Source organism: Phyllostomus hastatus, unplaced genomic scaffold (genome assembly GCF_019186645.2).
Source record: "Phyllostomus hastatus isolate PE091 unplaced genomic scaffold, TTU_PhHast_1.1 phas_contig_40, whole genome shotgun sequence".
NCBI lineage: Eukaryota > Metazoa > Chordata > Mammalia > Chiroptera > Phyllostomidae > Phyllostomus > Phyllostomus hastatus.
Window position 1 is genome coordinate 92,125,997 of NW_025333872.1, and position 27,924 is coordinate 92,153,920.

The 27,924-nt window shown below is 43.2% G+C and overlaps 1 protein-coding gene across 1 annotated transcript in view; it reads right to left on the reverse strand.

The window, feature by feature from the left end:
• Nucleotides 1-6,467: 6,467 nt before the first annotated feature.
• Nucleotides 6,468-27,924, reverse strand: part of NOX3 (NADPH oxidase 3) — a gene marked incomplete at its 5' end in the record, with an annotated part of 56,347 nt that continues 34,890 nt past the window's right edge. The window contains 3 exons of the mRNA XM_045843580.1: nucleotides 6,468-6,594; nucleotides 16,639-16,763; nucleotides 20,476-20,622. Of these exons, the coding sequence (XP_045699536.1) occupies nucleotides 6,468-6,594; nucleotides 16,639-16,763; nucleotides 20,476-20,622 (399 nt within the window). The remainder of the gene's footprint in view (nucleotides 6,595-16,638; nucleotides 16,764-20,475; nucleotides 20,623-27,924) is intronic.

Sequence of the window (27,924 nt, forward strand, 5' to 3'; positions counted from 1 at the left end):
CGGTGTGAACTTGGAAATTCTATTGTGCATATCGAAAGTCATAAAAGCATAGATTACGCTTTCCTGAAGTGTTTACATGAAAAGGGGAAATGGATAAGATGACCAAACAGTGGTTTTGGACAGGGATTTGAGAGCATGGTGGGGGGAAAAGTGGGATTAAAGACTATTCAAAGGTATGTAGTGTTTTTAGCCTAGGCCTTTGGGTAGATGATGGTGCCCTTCACTGAAATAAGAAAGACTGGACAAAGAGCAGAATGATGAGGAGAAAAATAAAAAGTTTAGTTTTGCATATGTAAAACTGGAGATGCTGTTATATTTCTAACGGCGGAGTAGGCAGTTGAATGTACCAGACTGGAATCCCGAAACAAGCCTGTGCTCGAGTTTTAAATCTTGGAATCGTCAAACAGCAAACAGATGGTGTTTGAAGCCCTGAGAATCTATGACATGACTCAAGGGCGGGGGCCAGACAGAAAAAGAGAGGAAGGGCCATGACGAAGTCCTAGGACACTGCAACATTTCAAGTTTGGATGGAGAAGCCTGAGAAGAAAACAAAGTCACCAAGGTCAACAGAAGAATGTGTTTCAGGAATGGAGAAATGGCCAGCTGTTTCAGTGGCTGCTAGCAATAAAAAGAAGTTGACTTTCACATCCGTAGGAGGTTCTGGTGGACCTTGGAAGTAGGTACAGGTGTGGAGATAACAATCTGATAGGAGTGTTTTAGAGGGAACGTTGTGGACATGCCCCCATGGAGAGTTGACTGTGTTTGCAATGAACACACGCATCCTCCCATAGACAGGATAAAGGAAACATCTAATGTGATAGATTTTAACAACTCATGCACAGGAAAAGGACAAGGATCATGGAGCAGAATGGAGACGACACTGTGACGTGGCTTCCGCATAGCCCTACTCCTCTGAGTCTCACTTGTGAGGCTCTGAAATGCACTGTCACTTGTGGAAAAAAGCGAAGGGGTCATGTTCTTATTTTTTCCTCTTCCGCAGGAAGTTACGGTTGAATAGAGTAAGAAATCTGTAGAGCTGACTTACCCTGTTGGAAGAGTAGGATTCAAAATTTGCATCTGATTGAGGGAAAGGGTCTTAGGGCCAAGAGTGGCTTCATGGAAGAAATGCGTTGTTATCTCTCCTCCCGCCCCCAATTACTTGGAGTGAAACCAAGACGCAGGGCAGTCAGTGTAATCTCAGGAGATAAAACAGCCCAGGAATCAAACAGAGTCTGCACACCAACCAATCTAAGCTCCCCTCTTCCCTACACACCACTCTCGCCCAGCTGCTCTTCTGCTAGATGACAGAAAAGTGAATAAAACATGAAATATCTAGGCTAAAACTGAGCTTTAGAAGAGAAAACACGGTCCACTCAAAAATTTGCACATGAATGCAGAGTATACTTTAAATGGGTCAGTTTTATGGGATGTGAATTACATGTCAATAAAGCTACCTTTTTGGAGAGAGAGAGAGGGAGGGAGGGGGAGAGAGGAATATGGTCTTAGAGACAATGGGGGAAAAACCCAAGGAATTATTTATAATATGGAAGAACCAATAAAATGATAAAATGTCTGGACAGAGTCAACTAACATGAGCAAGGTGAGAAAATAGGACTGAAGCGACTGTGCAGATACTACAGGCAGAAAGGGAAAACAACCCAATCTAGTAGAAATGATAATTCAGATAATTCCTCAATATTGCTTCATGTAATGGAGAGCTTAATGAGGACATTAACATGGTAGAGAGAAAACAAAATTGTAAGACAACAGAATGAGACCGACAGGGATATGGCGGGCCTCACGCAGCACACCAGGGCTCCACGCTGCACCTTCCCAGGACTCACGACCAATAGTGAGCAGGATGGAACAGAATCAACATTGTCGAAAGCTGAATTCCTAGTCCACACTGTCTCCCCAAGATGAACTACCCAAATCCCAAAAACTAAGACAAATTAGAAAGTTCCTTGGTACTGCCTACCACCATCAACATAATTTGTCCTGAACAGATGTAAAGTTCTGTATAATCTTTGCTTATCCCATTTATTTGAGTATTCATGTTTATACTTTTCATCAAAAAAAAATTAAAAAATAGTAAAAATTTTGAATACTGGGTACCACCCCAGACACTACTGGGAGTATTATGCAATGTATGGAATACGCATTTGTTATTTTCTGAAATGTGAAATCATTTTGAATTCTAACATATACCTGCCTCTAGGATTTTAGAAAGAGATTGTGGGCTAGTAATAAAATAAGAGAAGCCACAAGTAAATTAAAGAGACAAAGAAATTAAAGTGATTAGAAAAACTTGAAAACAGGTAAAAGAAGATCCATTATAAGGATAACTGACGTCTCTGAAATAGGGGGACAAAGAAAATAACTGTATTCAAAGACCTAATACAAGAAAATTTTTCTGAAATGAAGAAAACAATGTTTAAAACAACATACTATCATAGAGGAAAAATTTATGTGAAATATTTAATACCAAAAAGGTATGAACTTCAAAGATACAGAATTATTTAGGCAACAAGGCAGAGAAAAAGTGATTTATTCACAATGGGGAAAGAATGAAACTGGCCTCATACTTCACCACAGCAATATTTAATGACCAAAAATACTAGAATAGTGTCTTGCAAAGTTCTCAAGAGAACAGAATATTGTCCAAAAATGCCATATCCAGTCAACTGTCAGTTAAATGCATGAGCAACAGGCTGACATTGTCAAATATAAATTATATCAGGGACTACAACACTTATGAGTTTCGTAAAATACATTGCTTGACAACTAATCCCACCAATTAGTAGTTTAGGCTAATAAAAATTCCAGAATAGAGAAGTTAGGTTAAAAACAGGGGAGGTTGGGAGGTGGAGGAACTGAGCAAAAAGGAACAAGGACTCGTGGACATGGACGACAGTGTGGTGATTGCTGGGGGGAGGGTGCTGAGGGGGCTGAATGGTCATGGAAAAAATACAATAAAGATTCACAAAAAAATGAATGGTGGTGATCAGGGAATCTGTTTAAGGTTATTTCTTTCAAGTTATTTATAGAACTTAACAAAGGCTACATGAAACCAATATTTCTTTTATCCTCCTGAGCAAGACATGGATCTAGGAATGCTTTAACTCCAGTGCCTTTCTCCTATCTCCTGTCTGATTGTTGTCCAGTATTTTAGTTTTCCTTTTTAAAAACATTCCTTCTGGAATAATCATTCATTTTTTTTAGAGTCAATGTTTAAAGACTTTGACAAAATGTCTTAAAGTTTCTTTGCTTATCACTGCCTCTTATAGCTCATTAACTGAATTTCCTCCTTCCTTAAATACAGCCTTTGGTAGTTGTTTCAGGGAGGGTCATGAATTTCAGTTTTCTTTTGTTTGAAACTATCTGCATTTTGCCTTCATTTTTCAATAATAATTTCACTGGGCACAAATTTCTCAACTGACGTTCCTTCAACACTTTGAAGACATTCCGTTACCGTTTGGTCTCTGTGGATCTCTTTGAGGAGGCGGCTGTCAGATTTATTGCTGCTGTAGGAGATTTAAGTTTTTTCTCTCTGGTTACTTAAGGGTCTTCTCTTTCATGATGATGCTTCTGAATGTTGAATTTTCCTTTTCTTTCTCTTCCTTTCATTTCCTTCTTTTGTTTCCTCTCTTCTTCCTTTCCTTTCCTTCATTTTTCACAATTTTTTTGCTTCTTTATTTCTCATATATGTTCTCCTAGATCAGGAATGATAAACTCATTTTCACTGGGGTCCACATGAGCCTTGCAGTTGCCTTCAAAAGGCCAAATATAATTTTAGGACTGTGTAAATGTAACTACTCCTTGGCTAGGGGCAAGGAGCTTGGCACTGTTGCTGGGTAGAAACAAGGTGCCAGGCTGGATAAAACAGGGTGGAGGGCGAATTCAGCCTGCAGGCCTTGTATTTGCCACCTGTGTCCTAAATCAATTTTAGAATATCTGTCATTTTAAAACATTTAAGAGAATTTAAATTTTAATTGGAATTTTATTTAACCTATTAATTACTTTGGAACAAATTGATGTTTTCAGTATGTTTAATATTCCTATTTAGAAACATATTATTACCCATTTTAAAATGTCTCTTTAAATGGTTTTTCATTTTTCAAATAATTGTGCACAATTCTTGTTAAATATATATATAGGTCTGCTACAATTTTGTTTCTATTTTGAATAGATTATTTTCTTTTTTAAAAAACTACACTTTCTGCTTGGTTATTCCTGCATTAAAGTAATATGCTGATTGTTTTCTATCTGGATAAGTCAGACTCTTCATAATATGCTGGGAAGTAGCCTAGTGGTCAAAACAAAAATGGGATGCAAACAAGCAGAGACATAAAAAAATGCATCAGAGTCTTTTTGTTAAAAAAAAAGACTTTATTTTTTAGAATAGTCTTAAGTTTCCAACCAAATGGATAGAAATGGACAGAGCTTGAAATCTTTGTTTAAGGACAAGTATATTCTACTGTACTAAACAAAAAAAGTTAACAAGAGAGTGTATTTTATTTTTAAGTATCCAGGGGAAGAAAAGTAATCATTGAAAACTAAGAATTAAATACAACGAAGAGAAAACCTTTCACTATATTTAATTTTTCTGCTAAAGTAAAGATTTAGTATATATATTTGACTGCAGAAAATTCTAGTTGTAAAGACTGAATCAAACATAAATGAGGAAATAAATATGCAGAAAGACTGGGTATGTTAAAAGTAGTAGAGTTTGGATGATATGCATCAAGCAATACTTAAAGATATGGAGAAACTGCAGGGCAGAGTTAGTAGCAATGATTTTTGAGACATCAGGGAATGTACCCAACTTTTCTCCTAAAGCATATTTAAAAATTATAGAGTCAAACTCAATATCTGAGGATAAAGTAAAAGATATTATTAATTTATAACTTAAAAATATCTGAAAGAGCTTAACTGGCTTGCCTGACTTTATAAAAATAAATCATGTCAGGCCAGTTTAATTCTCTTTTTTGACAGAATGATCTATTTTAATTTCAATAAATGTTTTGTTCTATTATATATGGCATGCTATTTATCAGCTAAGAAATATGGCATGGTATACTCTTCTCAAGGGCTAGTTATTACTAATTTGTTTCCAAATGGAAGCCCACAGTAACTAGCAGTTGCCAGAATCCATGGTAGAATTCTTTGGGTTCAGTAACATGATTAAAAATCTAAAGCAAAGTTTTGAGATATTACTAATTAAATTTGTATATATTACTAAGCTAAATACTTGTATTCATCCCTGATGCTAAACTTCAAATCAGTCTTGAAATATTAGAAGGAAAAATTCCCCTCAAACGAAGCAGTATTATTGGAGAAGACTGTAAGGTTTGAAGAACACTTTGGGAGCACTTCTGGGGGTAAGACAGCTGCAGGGTAAGGACAGGCCAGCTCAATGGGAGCACAGAACTTAAAATAACATCCCAGTGGAGGGTGAGCTGGAGTCTTCCTTGTCACAATGATCATAGATCAAAATGTTATAGTCATGAAAAGTACTTGTTAGAAGAAAGTGAGAAAGAAATAAGGAAGAAAAAAAGAAAAAGTGAGAGACAAACAGAATTCAGTTGTCTTGAGAAGCATATGGCACACAAGAGCTAAAGAATCACTCCACTCAACACTAGTCATGCTTCTATTAGAATATTATGTCTCATTTTAGTGAGCACAATTTAGAAGCATGTGAAGAAACAGAAACAGATTTAAAGAAGAAAAACAAAAATGATTGAAGGGCTACAAAATATATCCTAGGCTGAAAGGTTAAGAATTCAGTGTTGTTTAGACTGGGAAAGGGATAGGGACAGGATGATTTTATTGTCATTTTCAAGTACATAGAAGATTTTTGTGAAGGGTAACTCCCGTCAGTGACTTCTCAGGTCTACAGAAGAAAGCAATGAGGAGCTTAAGTGTCAGCAGAAAAGATCAGGGGCGGACACAAGGCAGATGTCCTTGCTATGAGAGTGTCAGGAATTTGGAATGATTCTACAGAAGACTATGACCCACGCTGTCCTGCTAGTCTGCATGGTGGCTGCACCGTTAAACATGAATACAAGTCTGGGAAATGCTCTGTATCAGTGGTCAGCCAACTACCCACTGGCCCACTATCTGCTCCTGGATAGCCCACAAATTAAGAATGTCTTTTACATTTCCAATCCTGGAAAACGAATCAAAAGAAGAGTATCTCATGATATAAGAAAATTATACAAAATTGGATTTCGGTGTCCATAAATGAAGTTGCATTGGCCCACGCCACACCCCTTCAATGGCATATTGTTTGTCTGTCTGTGGCTGCTTTGGTGCCTTACAATGGCAGCGTTGAGGAGTTGTGCCTGAGACCATGACCCACAGAGCCTAAAATCATTACTCTGGGGTCCTTCGCAGGAAAAGTTGCCCAACCCATGACCCATATAATTGTAACCACTTACACGATACGTGGGTTTTATGTCCAAAGTCTAGAAGCTTTCTCTGTGGTAATAAAAGTGGACCCCCCTAGGGTCAGCAGAGGAATACAAGCGGCACATCCTCTGCAGCGTCTTTGAGAGAGCTTTGGGCCCGCAGGAGAACACGCCGACGCTGCTGCTGCAGGGGGCGAGAGAGGGAGGGAAGCGTTAAGCAGGACAAGCCTCGCTGAAGCCAAGACAGAATTGTAACATCCGGAAGGTGACGATGGTTGTCCCTTGGCTTATTGATTTTTCTCCCCACACTTCCTTGGTTCTCCGATTTGCATTTCCTGTCTCAGCACCCTGGTCTCCTAAAGGTCCCCAGGGCCCTGTTAGACTGAAATCACATGGGTAGATGGGGTCACGAAGATTGAGGCTAGGGTCATGATGACTTGGGGGTGGTGGTGGGACAGCTTCAATATAAAGATATGGCCTGGATTTTTGGTCCGGTGACTTTGAGTAATGTCCTTTTGGACGGAAGAATGTAAACTCCTTGAGAGCAGAAACCCAGACCCAAACTCAACTTTTATTGTAATCCCACCCCCTGGAATAGTACCCAGCAGACAGTAGACCATCATAAATGTTTACTGGATGAATGAATGAATAAATGGTTCTGCAGGTTATTATCTGTGTGGTCCAGGGCAAGGCAGTGGGCCTCTATCTCCACATGTGTGCAACACAAATATAATGATAATGATGACACTGTATGCTCAGTTGAAAGCAGAATGCAGTAATGCATTCACAAAGATTTAAAAAGTGTTAGCTATTACTCCTATTCTGTTCACCCCTGCCTTGTAATAAATAATACAATTTATACTAAAGTCATAACAACCTAGTTTATTTCTTCGGTTGGAACTACTTTAGTTTGCAAAGAAGACCAGAGAGAAGAGCTGAAAAGGAAAGAGACGTTGCAGAAAATGTGGTCACTCAGAAGGCGTCATCAGTAATCGTGGCATTTCAGGAAACAGCGCTGAAGAGGTACTTTTGCATAGAGGGATCCTCGAATCCCCCATGAGTGCTACCGGCCACTCTGCTGACCTATCAACAACGCCATCAGGGAAAGGATGCAGGTCACCTCTGGAGACTGGGAGGGGCTATTCCCTCTGTGGCCTCACAGAGACCATGTTTTCCCTCGGCTTGCATTGCGCTGTTCCTTATACCCTTTTCACTCTGGTATAGTTGAATTAGTTACTCCAGCCAAGATAAAAAGTTCTCCTACTTTGCTGTGCATAAAATCATCTCGGCAGCTTGTTAAAACTTAGGGTCCTAGGCTTGAGTCCAAGGAATGCATTTTTAGCAGGGCCCCAGGTGATGCTGAGGCATGTGGTGTTGAGAAACACTGTCTCAGGAGAATTCTTCAGATGCCAGGCCCCGCCCACCACACCACCTCCAGGGCTTCATACCTGGTTTTTGTTGGAAAGTGCCTCTCTAGCCTCTGCCTACTTAGCTTATGCAACAACGTCGTGGTTCTCTGCCATATATCATATCCACATTTAATCGTGTTTTCCAGGACCGTGATATCCATGGTAGAAATTGATGGTCCAATTACATTTCAAACTCCAGCTTCAAAGAAACGTATCAAGTGGATTCATTTGTAAATGATAATGTGTTTAAAATGGATGAGTCCTATTTTTAAAGATATCATTCCCATAGCTAAGTTTGAGCAAGTGCTTTTTTCAGAAAACATTTCATACTGAAAAATACGTCTTTATGACTTAATATAGCAAGTGTGTTTATGGGAATATAAGGCGGTAGTTAAGACTGCTGTGGTCCCCATGGCTTTGTTGCTGATCAACTTTGGGTGCATTAAGGACCTCCTCAGAACTCCATTTGCTAAGCCCCAGTGAGGATTAGACACGCTGCAAGTACCGCTTTCTGCCACAGGCCGGGTACATGATGCGCTCTCAGAAACAGGTAGCTTCTGTCACCACCCCCACGATGTCTGCCTGCTCTGCGAAGCCGAACGGAAGGCATGAAGTGGACTGTTAACCCAGAGATGATTGCAGACTTCCCGCATCAACACGCCATCAGTAGGCTTTTTGAGTTCTGGACTGAAAACATTCCGAATGACAGATGGGTCAGGCAAAACCTTTCCCAGTGAGGGGTCACTGCCTGGCTCTGTGTCTGGTGCTCAAGAGGTACCCTTGCATCTAGGTTCAAAGACGCTGTTATGGGTGGTGATATTTTTCTATTAGTGTGGGTGTCACCAAAGAGATGGCCACCGGCCCCTTCCCAACAGGCTAAGACTGTCCTTCGTTTGCAGCGGCAACGACCGCCTGCAGAAGCCGAGGCCGCCTTTTGATGCTCCGCCTGTTAAGGCTCTATTTCAAAGGATTCTGATTGCTGGCTGCCAGGTGGATGGCTGGTGTCCCCAGCAGTTCACAGCCGCCCTGCCTCTTTTGAAGTTTCCACTACTCCACTGCACAGCTAAGTCTCACAAAGGCCGTTTATTGTCTACCTTCCACCAGGGCGGAAAGGCCAGCCCCTCGCTAGCTCTCTGTGCGCCCCGGTCCTCACATATATTTTTGCTTGCCTTATTTACCCTGCTTGGCACTTGTGATCTCAAATATAGAGATTTCTTGTCACCAGTGCAGACTGGGACTCACAGAGCTGGGAATCCATCCGCACAAAGTGGTGAAGACACAGATGTGGCTGTATTTTTTTTTTTTCCTTTATGAGGCAATGGACAAGTGCAACAGAGCCCTCATGGGATTGGCAAAGAAAAAAAAAATTCTTCTATAAAGTTTAATTACCCATGATTGCTTAGAATGTAAAAAAAAGAACAGATCCTGTGTAAAAGAAGTATAACAACACAAGGCATTGTTCTTCGGTTTACGGCCCGCCCGGCTTGCACACGCAGGCATTGGATCGGGGACGTCAGCAGCGCCGATCAGTCTGAACGGCCGACTTGGATGCGGGAAGGACACATTCTGCACAGGCTGCTGCAAAGACGGCTAACGTGACGGCATTGTATTTAACTCGGATAAACAATACAGAAAATCCTCTTTCCCCTCTCTTATTTGCTAAGTAACTATCATCTTTTCTCTGCGGGGCTGGTGTATTTTTCAAAATAGTTCAGCGATGCCATGCATGAAAGACATTGGAAATGCCAGCCACCAGGAGATTTCCGTCCAGCAGATATATGGGAGAGCGGGTGGAGGGCTGGGGGGCGCCCGGGAGTCATCCCGCCATCTTGCTGGACTCTCAGCTTCTGCTGCCTTGAGCCCTTCTCTCCCTAAATTGTGTATTTGTTTTTATGTGTTGGCTTTTATGCTTGGTAAGTTATAACCCTGTAGGGGCAGACCCTAAACCCCTTTTTTAAAAAAAAAATCAAATTACTTTATGCCCTGAGTGCTTTCTGCAAATAAAATCGATACACAGAAGCTTCCCATGGATTTATGAAGGCTTAGAAGGAAGACGACGAGAGCTACAAACTCGGTATCAGACAGTGGACACAACTTCTGGGTAATCTTTCCTGGAGGATGTTTTTCATTACAAATGCCTCCACATGATTCACCGCGTCATTATATTTTGTGCAACACCTTCTTTTTCATAACCATAGGTGATTATTGTATTGGCCAGTTTCTTGTTTTAATCCATCTCCTGGTGGATGGGAAGCAGCCGGCCCTGTTACCTCTCTCTGCATCCTAGTTACTTGGGTGTTCACTAGGACCTACAGGGGACCCCGGCAGCTTGCTCCCTGCTGTGGCTTTTCTGCCTTTTTCCCACCAACTCGATCTTCTCTGGCAAGAGTTAGGACTCCGGTCCCAGCTCCCTCCTCCCTCTTACTGCCCCTTCACTCCCTGAGGCTGGTCACTGGCTCCGTACTGAGGAGCAGACACAGTCGCTGACCCTGAGGACGTCATGGTCAGATAAGGATGAGCCACGAAGGTAGTTGTCTTGTCACATTGGATCCCTGAAAATGGTAGGCCCATTTTTCTGCCACCCCTGTCTCCTCCCCTCTGAGATAAAACACTAAAATATGTTCAACTTCACAGAGAAATATGCTGATATTTTTGCCACTGTTAATGATTTGGTAGAAACTTTGCAGAACAGTGGTAAACCGACCTTGTGCTCCCTAATCTTCCTAATTCCGCCCACCCCAAGTGGAGCCATGCCAGTAATTTTTGTTGAATCTTCACTTGATTATAAGTGAAGAGCCGGTACCCTCTGGGGAAAAGATACTATTTAAATATGCTAACAATATCCCAGTCATAAATTTATGATGGCATTAGTTTTCCCATGAAGCTAGACTTTGTCATATGTGGGATTTCCTTTTAAGTCTATTTCTTTGAGTAGTCTGAACATTTTAGCCCTATAACAAATGTTTGGTATTCCTGTTAGACAGAGGGCCTTGTATGCTATAATGAGAATGTGAATTTCTCAAAAATATCATTTAAGAACATGTTGCACATATGCACGTACAAATGAGAAGTGGGGGGTGGCACACCAGCCAGTGTGGTTCCAGATGGACACGTTGACTTGATTTAGTACAAAGGTATTTTTACACTCCTGGAAACAATGGGTAGTCTAAAATACACTCATGTGGCATGGATTAGCAGCTCCCAGTCAATCGGATTGGGCCGAACTGTTCTAACAAATGCTTGTACTCTTGTATCCTTTATTTTTCAATTCCGGATGAAAGAAACACCTCTATTGGAGTTATGAAAAAATGGCCAACTCTTCAAAGTTTTCATGGTAATTAATGATGTAAAGTTTCATGTCTACGAAGCACAGTGAAGGCAATAGTAGATAAGTCAAAAGTGGCAAACTGTAAATATTATGTGGAGTGTAAGATCAAAGATTGAAGTTCTATGGAAAGTTATTTTATTCAATTAACTAAAAGCAACCGATCTATATATCCAGAAGGTTGACTATATGTACAATATGTGTTTATCAAAACAGAAGCAAGATGTGACAAGAGCATATTTATTTTCATTCTCTCTGTCTTCTTGGAAATGATTGTCTGACCTTTTGAATATCTGTCTAAAGCTTGGGAACATATTGAAAATGCCTGTAAAAATGAAATACAAGTTCCATATTTGTATAAGATATGCACATCAATGCATGTATTTAATTAACCTATCATATTTTAACTGGGAGCACCGTTTTCATTGTTTTTGTGTTTAGAGTACTCTTCTGTGCTTGTCCAACAAGCTGTATAGGACAGTTGTCACATGCATGTGATTTGGGGTGTGTCAATCAATGACTCAGCTTTTATACACCCACTTACTATTGACTGGCCTTCTTTTAAAGCTATACTGGCGTGTTTGTAACAGCTGACATCATTAGGAACATCAGTTGCAAATAAAAACAATAGAATCTATTTTCCCATTTTCAACTTTCAGACTTTGATCTCTTTTTAATTTTTTCTTCTCCTTTCCTTATTTGTATTCATTTTGATGCTCATCAATTTGTTTTTCTATTACTGTTATTTTTGCAATTTTCTGGTTCCTTTTTAGCTTGCACTATTCTCTTTGATCTGCTTCCCTTCAAGCTTTATTTTTGGTGCCATTTTTCATGTTCTATAAAAAATATTTTTGCCTCTCTTCCCCTTATTCTTTTGATTTAGCTCCTAAAGAACAAGAGCAAACTCCAGCTTTGAGCAAACAGGTAAATGTTTTTAGAAGAGCAAGCCTGAAGAGCCCTCTGCTTCATGCTGATGAACAGAGATGGGTGAGAGCCCACTTCAAAGGCCTTCAAGAACAAAGAACCTTTTTTGAGGCCGCTAACAAACCCGCCAATTCTTTCTGACCCATCGTTGCCAAAAGATATGAGCTAAGGACAGGACAGACCTGTCCCGTCAGACTAGCCAAGTAGTCTTGGGAACAAATGTATCCTTGACATGATCGGGGGGAAAACATGCTGTTTATCTCTTTAATAACCATCTCGGGGAAAATTAATGTTACTTTGTCCTTTGTGTAGAACCGTAATTGGATTGTGTATTTCATTTATATCTGGACAAAGGCCAGGCTATTGAAATTCTTTTCCATATTAAATTTTCATGTTTAAAAATTAGATTTTATTGGCATTCTCTTTCCGAGATTTCTTCATTAAAAGCTTCATTAAGCATAAATCTTCTTTCTCACAGCAGAAAACAAAATTAGTTTAAGGAGGTCATTTTAGAACTCTTTCGGAAGGGTGGTGCTCAGCTCTTCATTGGCGACTCATCTTCCCAGGGAGCTGGCATTCCAGGGATAGAACAATCATTGTTCTTTTCCTGTATGTGTCTAATATTAATGACATTGATAGTTGAAGCTATACAACAAGTGGTGTTCTAGTGACGAAGGCTGTTATGAATATGTTATTTTTAAAATTCGAACTAGAAAGTCAGCGGTAGAGGCCTCATTCAGTGACATCCAAACTTCAGGGGCCTCTTCTCCGCGGGGAGAGATGAAGTCATCTATCAGAAGAAGAGTTCGCATCACTAATGTGCTGACAAATTCAGCTGGGCTTTCAATACACTTACGTACCACACTTCGATTATAGCTTCTGAAAAGGGATGAATCCTCTCTTCACAAGGACAACAAGAGAAGTGACAGCTACATTGCTTTCCACCTTGGAATCGTTCTCTGTTCCTCACTCCCTGCCGTATCAGGCACACTCCTCAGCACTACACAGTGTAATTTGGGGGGCAGTTTGTGTACAGACTCAGTTCCACTCTCAGTCTTTTGATGCTGCTGCTTCTGGTTCACACCTTTCTGAGGGAAGGGAGATAATTAAATATTTTGGTTTGAAAGGCCTTCCCCACTGGGCTGCAAACTTCATGTGCGACAAAAAAAATGCATTGTGAAACATCAATAAGAAACAGTCATAATAAAGAGGAGTCCTATCTATAAGAACGGAAAACCAAGATGTGTCTGCATCAGAAGCCTGCAAAGTGGGAACATTCATTTCATGGTAATTGAAAACAGAATATAAAACATTTATTAGATGAATATATATATTTTTTTTTCCAAAAGGAGAAAATAGCAACCAAAAACCTGGTGGTGGCTGCAACCTATGCACTTGTAAAATTGTGTTGGTTTCTCATAATTTTTTTCTTTTTTACCTATGTAGTCTTTTTTAAGAAACAGCAGATGACATGAGCCAGTCTCTGTCTCTGGACAGTGATCTGATGGGTGTGAGGTGACAGTGGTGACCTGCAGCGCTCAGCTGAGGCTCCCGGGGGGACTGCCCTAGAGGACAGGACTGGGTGTTGAGTAAGAAGCATAGAGAAACCAGATTTGCAGGCTCCAGAAGGCAGGCGGGGTCAGAAGCACAATGTTTGGGGAGAAGATGGGGCCCCGGAAATGGATTCTAGGCCAAGGGTCAGCAAGTGTGAAGTCAGGAGGGAGAGGAGTAAGTGGGTTTTAGGAAGGGTGACTGGAAACTCCCAAGGCCACTTGCTGTGGGCCTCAGCCATTTCTTAAAGGTCATCTGAGGTTGACCTCGAGGGGGACGAAGGGATTGTGTAGGTCGTCCACTCTTCGTCTCCTAACCGTGAAGACAAAGGTTAAGCTTTTCTTGGCCTTTGTTGTTGGAAATCTTTTACTCTCAGCACTGGTCAAGGTCAGGAGTAAGTCCGCACAAGCACTGTCTCTTGCCTGGGCTGATGCAGAGCCTCCAAAGTGAACACTCTGGCTTTGCGTCCAGGGTTTCTTGGGAAGACTGCCAGGGCACAGGGCACAGAGTGGGCTGCAGGGGCATCAGGGAGCATGGGCAGTTTGAGTCGGGGTGGATTCACGGGAAAGAGACTGCTGGAATTGCATGGGTTACAAACTTTGGACAGTTAGCTGGTCACTGCTTCCACTCCTCCCTCCTCCCTAACCTCCTTCAAACAGCGGCTGCAGGGAAGTCTAACAAACTCAATGACAACATACAAGAAAACGGACCAGTTCTGATGCAGTGACAATGTAAGAAAAAAATGCAAGAAAGAGCAGCCAAGCTGACCAAAAGATGAATAATATTCACCAGAAAAGTATTCCAGAGAGCAAAACATAAAGATAAGAGAAAATGCTAGGGAATTACAAAAGGTTTAATGAAACAATGACCTCTGTGAAGGAAGACCACAAAGCAGTAATAGCAGAACTGAGGGGAGAAATGACAACAGGGGAATCATAGGAAATGGGGAATTCGTCAGAAATGCCCTAGTAGGTCTTACTTTACTCTTCTTGCTTCAATACTGATAGAGTGGACAGAAAAAGGGTAAGGGCATAGGATAGCTGAATGAACTGATTAATAACATGGCTGCGAGTTAGAATCCATTGCCCTATCCTCCAAATACTGATGTGCTTTGAACTCTTCTCAGTCTTTATTTACTTCTTTGGTGATCTCATGCAGTTTTATGGCTCCAAACACATTTTATATGTTGATGCTTCCCAAGTGAGTATCTTCAGCCCAAAATTCCCCCTAAACCCCTGACTCCTCCTACCTACTCGACATCTCCACTTGGATGTATAATGGGCCTCTTAAGCTAAACATATTAAAAACCTGAACCTCTGATATGGCATACCGACCAACCTTCTCCTCCTGCAGTCATCCAAACATCTGTAAGTGGGAAGTCCATTCGGCTTGGGCCATGCCCACCTGCCATGCAATCCATGGGCAAGTCAGGCCAGCTCTGCCCTCAGATAATATCCAGGACCCAAGTGCTTCTCAGCACCTCCACTACTCCTAATCCAAGCCACCTCCACTGGCCTCTCCACTTCTGCTGTAGGTGCCTTCCAACCTGTCCTCTCACAGGAGCCAGAAGTGATCCCATTAAACATAAGACCGATCACGCTACTCTTCTGCTCAAACCTGAAGTGACTTCCCCTCAGAGAATAAAATCCAAAGTCTTATAATGACCTGTAATGGTCCCCTAGCCACCTCTCCCTTTCGCCCACGCTGCTCCGACCTCACTGGCCAGGAACTGTGTCCCCTGTCCCAGGGCCTTTGCATGGGCTGCACCCCCTCGCTTCCTTCAGGTCTTTTCTCAAACATGGAAAGTACTCTTTAAACAAAGACAATACTAGGACATACTGGCTTTCAAGAGCGGTAGAGGATGGGGGTTCAAAGCAAACACTGGGTGAGGAGACACATGATAACAATGGGAAATGTTTGCATTAGTGCTTTGCACTCTACCAAACTCTCCCACATACCACTTTTTCAATTATGAAAGCAACACCATGACTGCACAGTATCATCCATGTTTTATACAGAGCCTGAAAGCTTGAACAAGCTATGGTCACGTAGTCAGTACTGTCTGGAATCAGAAAGCACAGCCTTCAATCCTGTCTCCTGGTTCCAGAGCAACAGCTCTTCTACTTCTATGTAGAAGTTTATTCTAAGCCCTGGCTGGCGTAGCTCAGTGGATTGAGTGCGGGCTGGGAACCAAAGTGTCCCAGGTTTGATTCCCAGCTAGGGTACATTCCTGGGTTGCAGGCCATAACCCCCAGCAACTGCACATTGATGTTTCTCTCTCTCTCTCTCTCTCTCCCCCACCCTTCCCTCCCTAAAAATAAATAAAATCTTAAAAAAAAGTTTATTCTATATGATAATAGTTATAGTAATTATTGAAATAATAGTGATAGCATCTAGCCCTTACTGAATTTAAAGTCTATTGTAGGCACTTTATACATATCATGCATTTCATCCTCACAGAAGCCTAGGAGACAAGCACCCTTATAACCTGTAGTCTACAGAGAAGGAGACTAAGACGGTGGCAGAATACATTACAAGTTCAAGTAAAACAGTGGCAAGGGCAGAGTTAGGATTTACACCCAGGCACTTGGGCTCCATATCTCGGTCTTTAAGCACCACGCAACATCCCTGCTTGGTTCTATAACATTTTTGTCTGCTCTGCCAGATAGAGTTTAGAGCTGGACATAAGTGAGTTCTTAAGTCCCATTGGGTAATTAGAGATCAGCTATGTACACCAAAGATTTCTTGAAGGCGTAGGCAGTGTAAGAAATACCACCTTTGATTTTAAGTGCAAGAGGGCTCAACATAATCGCTGATTGTCAGGTGTTAGAAGCTAGTCAAGTGGACGTTGTGGTTCCTGAAATATCCTATGACCAGCTTTCCCCAGGATGACATGTTGTCTCTAAACAAGATGCTCACTACGGCAGCTGGACCAGCAGTGCCCAGGAGCTGTCCCTTTCAGCGACAACTTGTATCTTTCCAGGGAGGCCCCCAGTGGGCAGGGGAAAGGGTGCCTTACCTGGGGTGGTTGTAGGCCATCCGCCTGAACTCGTTGTTCCAGTTTGGTCTTCCATAGAAGGTTTTCTGCCTCAATCCGGTAATCACGTCAGTGTTTTCATCCCAGTGTAAAGCTATGTGAATAGCCTAAAATAAAAATTGTGGTATCAGATGACATTTAGGAAAAATATAGGAATCTGCTATTGAATATAAGATCATTATGCTCATTCGTAGATTTAATACTCAAAAATTCTTTATGAGGCTGGAAATGCTTATCATTGTGATATCAACAATTCTGCATTCTAGGACGAGCATAATATGCCATTTATCTCGTATTCTACTGCGGTCACAGTTCATACAAAGCACCTTCCACACAGTAGATGTGCAGTAGTAACACGAGCCTGGAAAGAAAATATTTCTTTAAAAATGAGAGAAATACCCTGGCTGGTGTAGCTCAGTGGATTGAACTTGGGATGCGAACCAAAGTGTCACAGGTTCGATTCCCAGCCAGGGTACATGCCTGGGTTGCAGGCCATGACCCCCAGCAACCGCACATTAATGTTTCTCTCTCTCTCTCTTTCTCCCTCCCTTCCCTCTCTAAAAATAAATAAACAGAATCTTTAGAAAAAAATGAGAGAAATAGAGTATATATGGTTAAAGGAAACCTTGTATTAAGGTACTTCATTTTTTCTGCCAAACTTTAAAAAAATTAATCAGTACCTTTGTCCTCATTCACTTAATACTAAACCTTGGGGATCCAAGAAAGGCACCGACAGATTAAAATGACAGGGAACATCCAGGAAGAAAGGATTGAAAGGATTTCAAGTGCACTGGCTGGGTTCAAGTGCAGGGAGGATGCTGAGTCTGGCAGGCAGGACATGGTGGCCAGACATAGCAAGGGGCCTGGTTGGAGGTCTGTGCCCAACCATTTGCCTTCAAATTACATGAATGCATCCAGACACCAGGTAACTAGCTGTCGATGAATAAGAGCCTTGGCCTAGCAATGCCTAATGGTCACTTTTTTGTTGTTGTTGAATTCTGGTAGCTGCCTTGCTTTTATGCCTGGGATCTGTGTCTCCTGTGCTCCTCCCTTAGACCCCTTGACAGCTCTTGAATTCACGTGCCACACACTTCACAGCTCTGCTCACTTCTTAACTTTTCCTGCTCCTGACAGTGTGGTTAGCAACCCTGCCAGGCCAAGTCCCAGCCCGGGCTCCTGCTGCATCTGACTTCCCCGCCTGGGCTTCTTATCAGTCTAGAAAGCAGCCAGGGATAGGGTGGTTGAGCAGAAAATATTGGTCGTGCCCTCACAGGCCCAGGGGATGATGGCAGACAGAAGTGGAATCGCAGAAATCCAGGCTGCCGGAAGCTGCCACCAGGCCAGGCCTGACCCCAGGGAGCTATTGGGGTTGGGTCTGGGGATAGGACTTGAGGAAAGAGAAAAATGGGGAGGAGAGGGCAGGTGGGTCAGGACAGAGAGTGAAACATGAAGTTCAAGACCAGAGTCCAGGAGCAAGAGCTGAGGTGGTGGGTGAGGACTGAGCTTTGGAGACGGGCGGGAGACCTGGTATCAGAACTGGTTGGAGTCAGAGTCGCATTAGCCCCCAGCTTAGAGTGGCAGTTTTGCGCCTGCCCCACCAGCCTCTGGCTGAACAGCAGGGTTGATCGGTGCCATGTTACAAGCTGCGGGCAAAGAAGACAGCGTCACTTTACTGTTGACTACGTGCTGGATCTAATGACCAACTCAGGCCTTATTCTCCTTGCCTTCTTCACCACGTGGCTGAACGCTGCTTCCTCTTGATTCTGTTCGCATTAGAAAATCCTCTCTGAACCTCGTTTGCCCGTTACACCCCAAAGAGCTCCCACTTTCGTCGTTCTGACTAGTGTGGCCCACAAAGAGGAATCCAGACTCTCTCCCTTCATCCTCCTGCCTGACCAGAGTACTGCATCTCAAAACTCCCATAGACATTTTGATGAAGAATTCTTTCTGTTCCTTCAAACGGATCATCATAGCTAAACATGAATCTTTCCCAATAATTTGTGACTTCAGTTGTTGAGTGGTTCCTCTAAGCGGCAGTGTATGCCATGTGGGAGGTACAAAGAGGAAAGACAGAAGGTCCCCGCTTTGTGAGGAACTGCTCATTGAGGGGGAGGACAGCCCAGGCGCATCACTGGGAGGCAGAGTGAGACCCTCTGTCCTGGAGACAGAGCCCAAGGGCTCTGCAGAAGCGAACAAATTGCTGTGGTGAAGCTCTGAGTAATTCTGACTACAAGAATTGGGGAAGGCTTTCCAGGGGACTGGGCTTTGAAGAATGTTTCCACGCAGTATACGCAGTGGGGAGGGACAGGTCAGGGGGAGGGGACACTATAAGGGAAGACGTAACGTTGCGTGATATGACAGGAGAACATGCATTGTTTGGTGGCTTCCGTGCCAGAGGAAAGTGATGAGAGTGGATAGGACAAGGCGGGTTGTCATTGGGTCAGAAAAGGACTTAAAGTACTTACTAGACTTGAAGTCTGGACATTATTTAATAGTAAAAAGGGGCCTTTCCTACTTATACTAGTGGTACTGTTGAGCTGCCAATCACTGATGTTTGAGCTTTTGGAACTATTTCCCATATTTCTCAGCCCAAGGCTCAATTAATCTCCAAACCCTGTTGATGTGCCCTTTGCAATACCTTTTCCATCTGTCCCTTCTGTGCCTGTCATTCTGCCACTTTGAGGTTGTTGGATTCCGTTTAACAATTGGCTACTTCTAAAACAGCCTTTTGATTTCTTACCAACAGATCACATCAATTATTTTATTCCTGGAATTGGAGCATCTAAAATATTTCCAACCTGTCATGGCAAGAATTTAAGAACATTCATTTAATTTACTTATATTCAGGAAAAAAAAAGTATATGTTATAGCACACGTTTGGAAAGGAAAGAGAGAGAAACTCACTAGCCGACAGAAATGCATTCACTTGTGAGTTGTAGTGATTAATGCAAATCTTCTTGGCCCCCACACACTTTCCTTAAGGTGAGTATTCATAGGAGTTACTACAGAAGGGTCGATGTGAACATACATTTCACAACTGAGTCATCGTGTCACTGTTAGTTTTCACGTTTGACGAGTGCAAAATGCTTTAACATTTAATTGTTATCGTTCAACATTCTCAACACTGAAATACTACTGTAGTGCAATATTTTGATATACATTATTTTTGCTAAATTCAACCTTAATATTTCTAATGCAGTAGATGCAGAACACCTGCCACAACAGAAGATTACCTTGATCTTTGGTGAATAAACACACATGCACACAATTTCTAAGAACGCCTTAAGAAAATAAAGCATCTCTAGCTAACGCATGGATTCATAATGATTATTTTCAGTAGAAGCTCACATACTTTAAAATATGAAGTGTTGAATATAAACACCAGGGAATTTTTTTTCTATTTAATTCTGAACAGCTCAAGGCCTAGCATTAGAATCAATTAGAAGGCCAGCATGACAATAGAGCCAATCAATAATATTCGCTTGGTGTTACTAAAATGACAAATGCCTCTTTCAGTGACATAACTTGTTATAATTTTTCTTGGATTTCCAAATTTAGGATTGTCTTCCACCGACCACCCCTTTTTTCCAATCTTCTTTTCTGTTCCTTAGCACGTTAACTGTAGGTTCTTTCATCGCTATGCGTTGAATCCCTCTTAATCTGGTTTTATTTTATTCTCCTTTCCTTTTTAAGAACATAAAAATAATTCCTTCCTGCTATCAGAGAACTCTACGGCTCACGATTGAAATTGCTTCTCTCCCCTTTGTTCTAAGGTTAGATCACGTGGACACTATGGCTCATTCTCAGTCTCACTGGTACCTGGTTTTCATCCCAGCCAGTGAGGAAGATGTGGTAACTCAGGAGGTGAGTTCTCCCTCGCTCACTCATGCGCGTTTCCAGCGAGAGTAAGAGATCAGCAAACCACTCAAAAGCTCTGGAATCCCGGCAGATCCAATAGAAATACACCTGTCGAGAGAAGAGGAGAGAACAGGCCTTGCCCCTCTTTTCACCACGTGCTGATAATCGCAGACTACTTTATCTCCATTGAATTATTTGAGCCCAAATGGGCACTTCTGTAAAATAACATGCTTCTCTCTGCCAGGGAACAGTCACACTGTGATTTCTTTTGAACAAATTCACATTGCGTTTGAAAAAGCCCAGAGTGAATTCAGGCTCCGGAGCCTGTTGGCTGTTGCCAGTTTCTCTGGATGAGGATCAATTCACCCCATTCCTGGCTGTGCTCCTTCTGAACGAAGTTAATAATCATTACTAGCCGCGCCTTTCACTGCTCCCAGAGGGGGGTAAACTGTTAGACCAGCCCCTTCATCTTTACTTATGACCTAAACTGGGGATTGGAACTCCTGTCTCCAGATACCCCAGAGGCTGAGTGCTAATCCACTTCACCAGCTTGGCCCTCCCTCGGAGGGTGGAAATTATGCAAATCACAGAATCAGGCCACAGAAGCCAGGAGTTTCCCCCCACTCAGACAGATCATCGTCCAGAAAAGCTGGTGGGCAGTGGCTTTGGTTGTGTGTCAACTGCTGTAATAACATTATGTCTAGAAACATTAAAAAAAAAAAACCTGTGTGTAGCAAATGGCATGTGATGAGAAGTAGTTTGGGTTTGTTAAAAATAAAAGCTTAGTTTTTGTGCTTCGAACTTTAGATAATTGTCTCCAGAAGAAACCACAGGAGATAGATCTATTAATTCTCCTTATTTTTCTCGCACTCCTACCTCCTGCTGCCTACTACTGTTTTCTGCCACCCCTCCCCAAGGAGGCACCTCTCTACTGCATAGTAAGGTCTACCAGGGGGGCTGGTCTTGAGCTCCACCAAGAAATATCTTGTCCAATAGTCAGTGTTCTCCCTCCCCGCCCCCCAGCCAGCCTGCACACTCACCATCATATAATTAAAGTTATAAATGAACATTAATTAACAGATAAAAGTCATGAAGAAAAAAATCACAGAATGTATTTCAAGATGAACCATCTTGCTCTTTCTCTCCAGCTTTGCACAGGAATTTCAAATATTAACCATCAGGAAGAGCAGAAGCTAGTGATGATAAAACATTCTCCTCTTAAGAATTAGAGCTTACATGTATCGTTGGACAGCTGCTACTTGGAAGGGTATTTTGCATATTAATTACAGGACAAAAGGTAAACTCTAAGTGTGTTAACCGCTTCCCCCCAAGGAGTGCCTGTCCCTCCTCAGCTGTGAAACTGAGCCAATGGTTCCTTTAGGTGAACACCCCACGAACTCCCACAAGAAAGCACAGTGATTGCATGCATCCACTCATGTGTAGACCTGACAAATATGTATTAAATGTCTATTCTATGGCAATGCTGTCTTGGCTCTGGAGTTATAAGAGAGAGAAAAAAGAAACAGAAATTCACTGCCCTCATGGAGTTTGCCTTTTAGAGGAGGAGGAAGACGATAAGACAATGTATGGAATATGTCAGCCGATGAGAAGTGCTATAGAGAAACATAAGTCAGGCTGGGAAGGGTTGCAATACTAAGTCAAATGGTCAAGAAAAGGGGACATTTGGGCAGAGATGTGGATGAGGCAGGGGGGTGGAACGGTTAGTGGAGGAACTCTGCAGATGGAGGGCACACGGAGGGAAGGAACCCTGAGTGGGACCTCCCAGAAAAGCCAGGGGGGATGGATGGCTGGAGCAAGACAGGGGGTCACAGCAGGGTGTCGGTGCCCAGCAGGGCAGTGACGTGATCTGAGGGAGGTGCAGGAGGGAGGGGCACTCCTGCTGTGCTGAGAACAGACTGGGCTGGGTGTGTGGTGTGGGAGTGTGGGCAGGCACGAGAGAATGGCGGCCAGCAGGCTGACTTCGTCTTCCGCGTGGGTGATGCATACTGATATCTTCTCTCTGCACTTGGTGTGCGGCGCCTACTCTAAATCATCCCTTGCAAACCTTAGCCCTCCCTTTAGCTTGCTTGGCTCCTGATGGACGTGGAAAACCCACCAAATTTAATGCCATTCTCACCTGTGCACCTGCCCCTCCTCCTGCTCTCCGTGGGTTGTTTTATTTGAGAACATTGATGGTGACAGTTGCTATAGAGCAAACATCACCAACTTCTATTATTTTTACTGTTTAAAGAACATGCTTAAAATTCATTCATGGAGAAATAATAAACCAAAACATTTGTTTTTTAAGAAACCTGTCCGTTTCGAATCCAGTCCTAATCGTTCTTGTTTGAAAAATGCCTCCATCTCAGCCTTCCTTTCAAACAGAAGTCTCCCCATCCTTACTTCCTTGTGGTCCAGCTGTGGGTCAGCGTTCTTTGGTTTGACAAGTCTTTTATGCCCTTTGCGTCCTTGTGAGGGCGGGGTGTGTCCCTCTATAATTGCCTTACGGTGACAACAGGCAGCTTTGGAGCACAAGGCCACGTAGGACAGTGAGTAGGCTCAGAGAAGTTCTCCGGGCAGGGGAAGAGGAAAAGGGGCTTTGGACAGAGGGAAAGGGTGTTGATGTCGACTCTCTTCCGTCTTTCTAATGGTGACAGACACCGGCTGTGCAGGGACAGAAGAGGTCCCCTCCTGCATTTCAGCCAGTAAGAAGGGTCTGCTTCAATGGCACAGCCAACACCCCAAACAATAGGCTACACCTCCTGGATCTGTGCTTCCCCATCGCTCACTCCTCCTCAGTTTCCAAAAATTAAAGTGATGCTAAAACCAGTTACTTAGGTAAAACATGGCTGTCAGGATTCTGTAGCTGATATCAGAAGACCCAACATACATAAGATTACTTTAAAAAGTTTTGTGAAACAGAAACTCCCACTCAGTAAAATGATGAAAGTTCTGAACTTTTAGAGTAATGAAGTTATATCTTTAACAGGACACATTCAACACATTCTTCTCATATGTATAAAAAAATGGCTCTCTCTGTGGAAAGCGGTGTGGAGTTAGCTCAGAAAATTAGAAATGGAACAGCCTTATGACCCAGCAATTCCACTTCTGGGAGTATATCTGAAGAAACCCAAAACACTGACAGTGCTATTTATACTTATTTACAAGAGCCGAGGTCTGGAAGCTGCCCCAGTGCCCATCAGTAGATGAGTGGATGAAAAAGCCGAGGTACATTTACACAATGGAATATTACTCAGACTTAAAAAAACGACAACAACCTAACCTTTTGCAGCAGCATGGATGGACCTGGAGAATGTTATGCTAAGTGAAATATGCCAGTCAGAGAAAGACTAATACCATACGATTTCACTCATATGTGGAATCTCATGAACAAAATAAAATAACAAACAAAACAGAAACAGACTCAGAGACACAAAGAGCAGACTGACAAGTGTCAGGAAGGAGGGGGGTTGAGGGGCTGGGTGAAAAAGGTGGGGATTGATCAAAGGAAGAAAGAACTCATAGACACACACACAGAATGGCGATCCCCAGAGGGAGAGGGGCGTGGGAGGAGGTGTAAGACGGGGAGGGGGGACAAACGGTGACGGAAGGAGACTTGACTTGGGGCGGTGAACACACGATACAGCGTACAGATGGTGAATTTTAGAACTGGACACCTATAGCCTACATAATTCTATTAACCAATGTCACCCCGATACATTCAGTTTAAATAATGGCTCTCCAGATGTTTTAGGGGACCATTCCGGGACTGCGTCATGGGGGTGAGGAGTTCTGTGTGCACATGGCCTGTCACAGGCCGTCGCTGTCACAGCATTCCCAGGCGTGAACCGCCAGACCAAACCCAGCCAAGTCCAGCCTCTGAGGGCCGGGTCGGAGCGGCACTGCTGTGCTGTGTTCTCGCTGAGCTCCACCCATCCCTCGCTCCCCCAGCCTGAGCTTCTGTCTAGGACTCTGCTGTACTCCACGAGAGGACCAGCTCGCGGCCATCCGGGGCTGGTAGAAAATGAACCTGTGCTATGTTTTGATAAACCATTTCAGAAAATGAAGCAAGGAAAGCTACTAATCTGTTTTACTCCCAGAGTTCACAGACAACCCCCAACAGCTCCCTCTGCTGTGTCCCGGGCAGCCATCCACGGACACAGGCCGTAGACACCTTCGAGAATACAATCCGGATTTCTTTAGACCCCAGCTCAATTTCCTGAGGATGGTATGGAGACAAAAGTTACTTATCTGTTTCTTTATTTATGGCCCAGAGTGCCTCCCCACCTCAAGGAAGGTGGTTGTGCACGAGGCACGATAATCACACAGTGTGCGTTTTTGGGCCCTATGACCTGTCCTAGACTCCTGGCTACACCGTCTACCCGTAACTGGGGGCAGATCATTCGACTTGAACTTAGATGGCCACATATGGAAAAAGGCAAAAAGCAGAGAGCAAACACGGAAGACCAACCCATGAGGCTATTGTGAGGAGGTACGGATATGGCTCATGGAAGCAGTCTGTACAATGACAGAGGCGTTTCGAGGTCAGAGCTGTTAGCTGCTATTGTCCGAGTCATTCGAAAGAGGTTACAGAATAAACGTCACAAGTTCGGAGCACAAAGGGGGTCACTCCCTTACTTGGAGGTCTGTGTTCCCATTGGTCACTTCTGAATTGGAGGGATGGTGGTCTTTGACAGGAGGTGACACCAGACTTTATCTCTAGTACCAGCCTGACGCCTCAATGTTGGTCACAAGGATGCAGTCCTGAGAAAAGAGGTCTTTCACCAGCAAAATGCAACCCAGGCTCCATGCATGCGGAACCCACATGGATTTTTAGCCAAGGTGCCAGGGTTGACCTTGACCTTGGTTAGCGCCTCCACCAACAATGGAGTTGCAATGTGCCCTTGCCTCCTCCTGGGCCACACTCTTTGTTCCCCATCGCCGTAGACTGAATGTTTGTGTCCTTCTCAAATTCGTATGTTCAGATGCAGGGTGATGGTACTGGGAAGTGAGCCTTTGAGAAGTGGCTACATTTAGACGAGGTCAGGAGAGCGGAGCCTCCAATAACAGCATCGGTACCCTTCTAAGAAGAGGGACAGATCAGGCCACTTTATCTGGCGTGTGAGGGCACACAGGAGGGTGGCCACCTGCAAGCAAGGAAGAGATTTCTCGCTGGAACCCAGCCCTGCTGGTTCCCTGATCTTGGACTTCCAACACTGTGAGAAATAAGTGTTTGTTGTTGTGAGTCAGCCGGCCTGTGGTGTTCTTGGCATGGCGGCCTGAGTTCGCTAAGACGGTCACACTGCACGAGATGACGGAGCTGACCGGAAGCTTCAAACCAACAGGGTAATAATAATGGAGAAACTTTTCATGGAGGGAATCATGACCTTTTTCCAAAAAGAAAACTTTTTTTCTCTTAAAAGACAAAGACTGTGACTGACACTTAGAAAACACATTGCCTCCTTAACAAATAGTAGCTATTGTCCTGGTTTTTATTTTGTGGTTGTTGTTGCCAAGGTCCTCTTGGATGAACACAGTAACACGTTTTGAAAGGACTATTTCTTCTTATGGAGACGCGTCCTTAATGTGGCTTCCATGTCCAGTTTGAAAGAAACATAATTATACAATTATATTTCTGGTTAGCCATTAAAAGCCTGAGACCAGACTTCGTCAAACATTTTTAGTTCTGAAGACTGCTTCTTAAAGCCATTACCCTTCACGTTAACTATTGCAAAGCTAGATGGCTGCTTTGCAATGTGGCCAAGCTCTGGCCTCGTTTGTGCCTTGTTGTGTTCTAATTATAGTTAATAGCAATTGTGGAACAACCAAAATGGCATGAATAATAGAATGGTCACATCAGTTGTGAGACACTCATACCACAGAATACTCTCTGTGGCATAGAGTAAAATGAAGTCAGTCAGTAGGTATTGACAGTGAATGTGTTTTAAGCCACGTTAGAACAAAAACCAAACAAAGGGCGTCTCCCTCTCCCTCTGTCTCACACACACACACGCACACTCCCCACTCCATCAGTGTTTGTGTAAAAATAAAATAACACCCTGCACGCCGGCATAGGAGAACATGCTCATGCAAATGAATGGAAAAGTCACAGAATAAGATGCACTCAACTGTTTAACAGTGAGCCCCCTGGGGAGTAAAGTGGTGGTGGTGAGTTTGGGGAGAAAGACGAATGAAGGGGTGATTCTTGACTGTTTGGGTATTTTATTTGATTCTTTTACAGGGAAGCTTTTGTCTTGTATGGTATATGTGATTAATAAGCCAAGATATTAAAAATGTCAATACGGGTCACCTTTCCACAAGACAGTGGTGGGGCCTGATGGAGGATGAAGTCTTTGGAGATGACCTGGTGAAAGACGAGAAGAACCTGTGTCTCTGGAGAGGCCGAGGTGGCCCCATGCTCCCCACTCAGCTAGCACAACACGGCCAGTGGTCAGGAGACGCGATCAATTCCGGGAGCAGCCACGGTGCCAGTGTGAGGGAAAAGTAGAAGTGAACAATTTCTCAAGCTAAACAGATTCAATTAAATGTATTTTTCATTCATTAGAAAAAAAGAGCAGGCCTTCCTTTGTTTCATTAGTATATTTAAGTAGAGTATGGATTTTTGCCTTCCTCGGCCTCTTTGTCTTGTTCCCACTGGCCCAGGCTGTCTTTTTATTTGAATTACCTGTTTATTATATTAGGTTAAGAACCCAAAGGCCATTTTGCATGGGACACACTATAAATACCCATTAGCGCAGTTGTATATTCGTGAGCTGATGAAGGAAGACAATTTATGGAGAAATTGGATTACCTCAGTTTTTCTCTAATCTGTTTTATTAGAGTCTGAAGATTACGTATGCAGTTAAGAATAGGAACCCACTCTTCCGGCGGGCAGTTCCTCTCAGTTCTGTCTGCATGGCTGGCTGTGACATCGGGGGTGAACTACCGTGTGGAAGCCCATGCATTTCCTGTCAACCATCTTCCCACGCCCTCCCCACGCATACACACCTATTGCATGCATCATTCTGACAGTTCACACAAGCAAACTGTCTCAGTTTTTTCAAGCTCTGTCCACAAATCGAGTGTGATGTAGAATCATTCGTGCCCCTTAGGCAGCAATTGGAGGGTGTCCATGGCGACGGGGCATTTACACCCCTCGTCACCCAGCTTCCTCCACATCGCATCACTGAGACTTCTCGACCAATCGTGCCCCCTTCCCTCCTCCCAAAGCAGCCCGTGTTCTAATCTGCCTTCTGCCAAGTGAAGTTCGGCTCTTACTCCAGCGTTCAAAATACCCCTTCCATGTATTACAACTTTCCTGCAGTTTCTTAACGGCGAGCCATCTTATTATACCTGCTGTTCTTTTGCCTTCTTGGGAAGCCTCCTCCTAGCCACTTCTCTCCCTTCCTC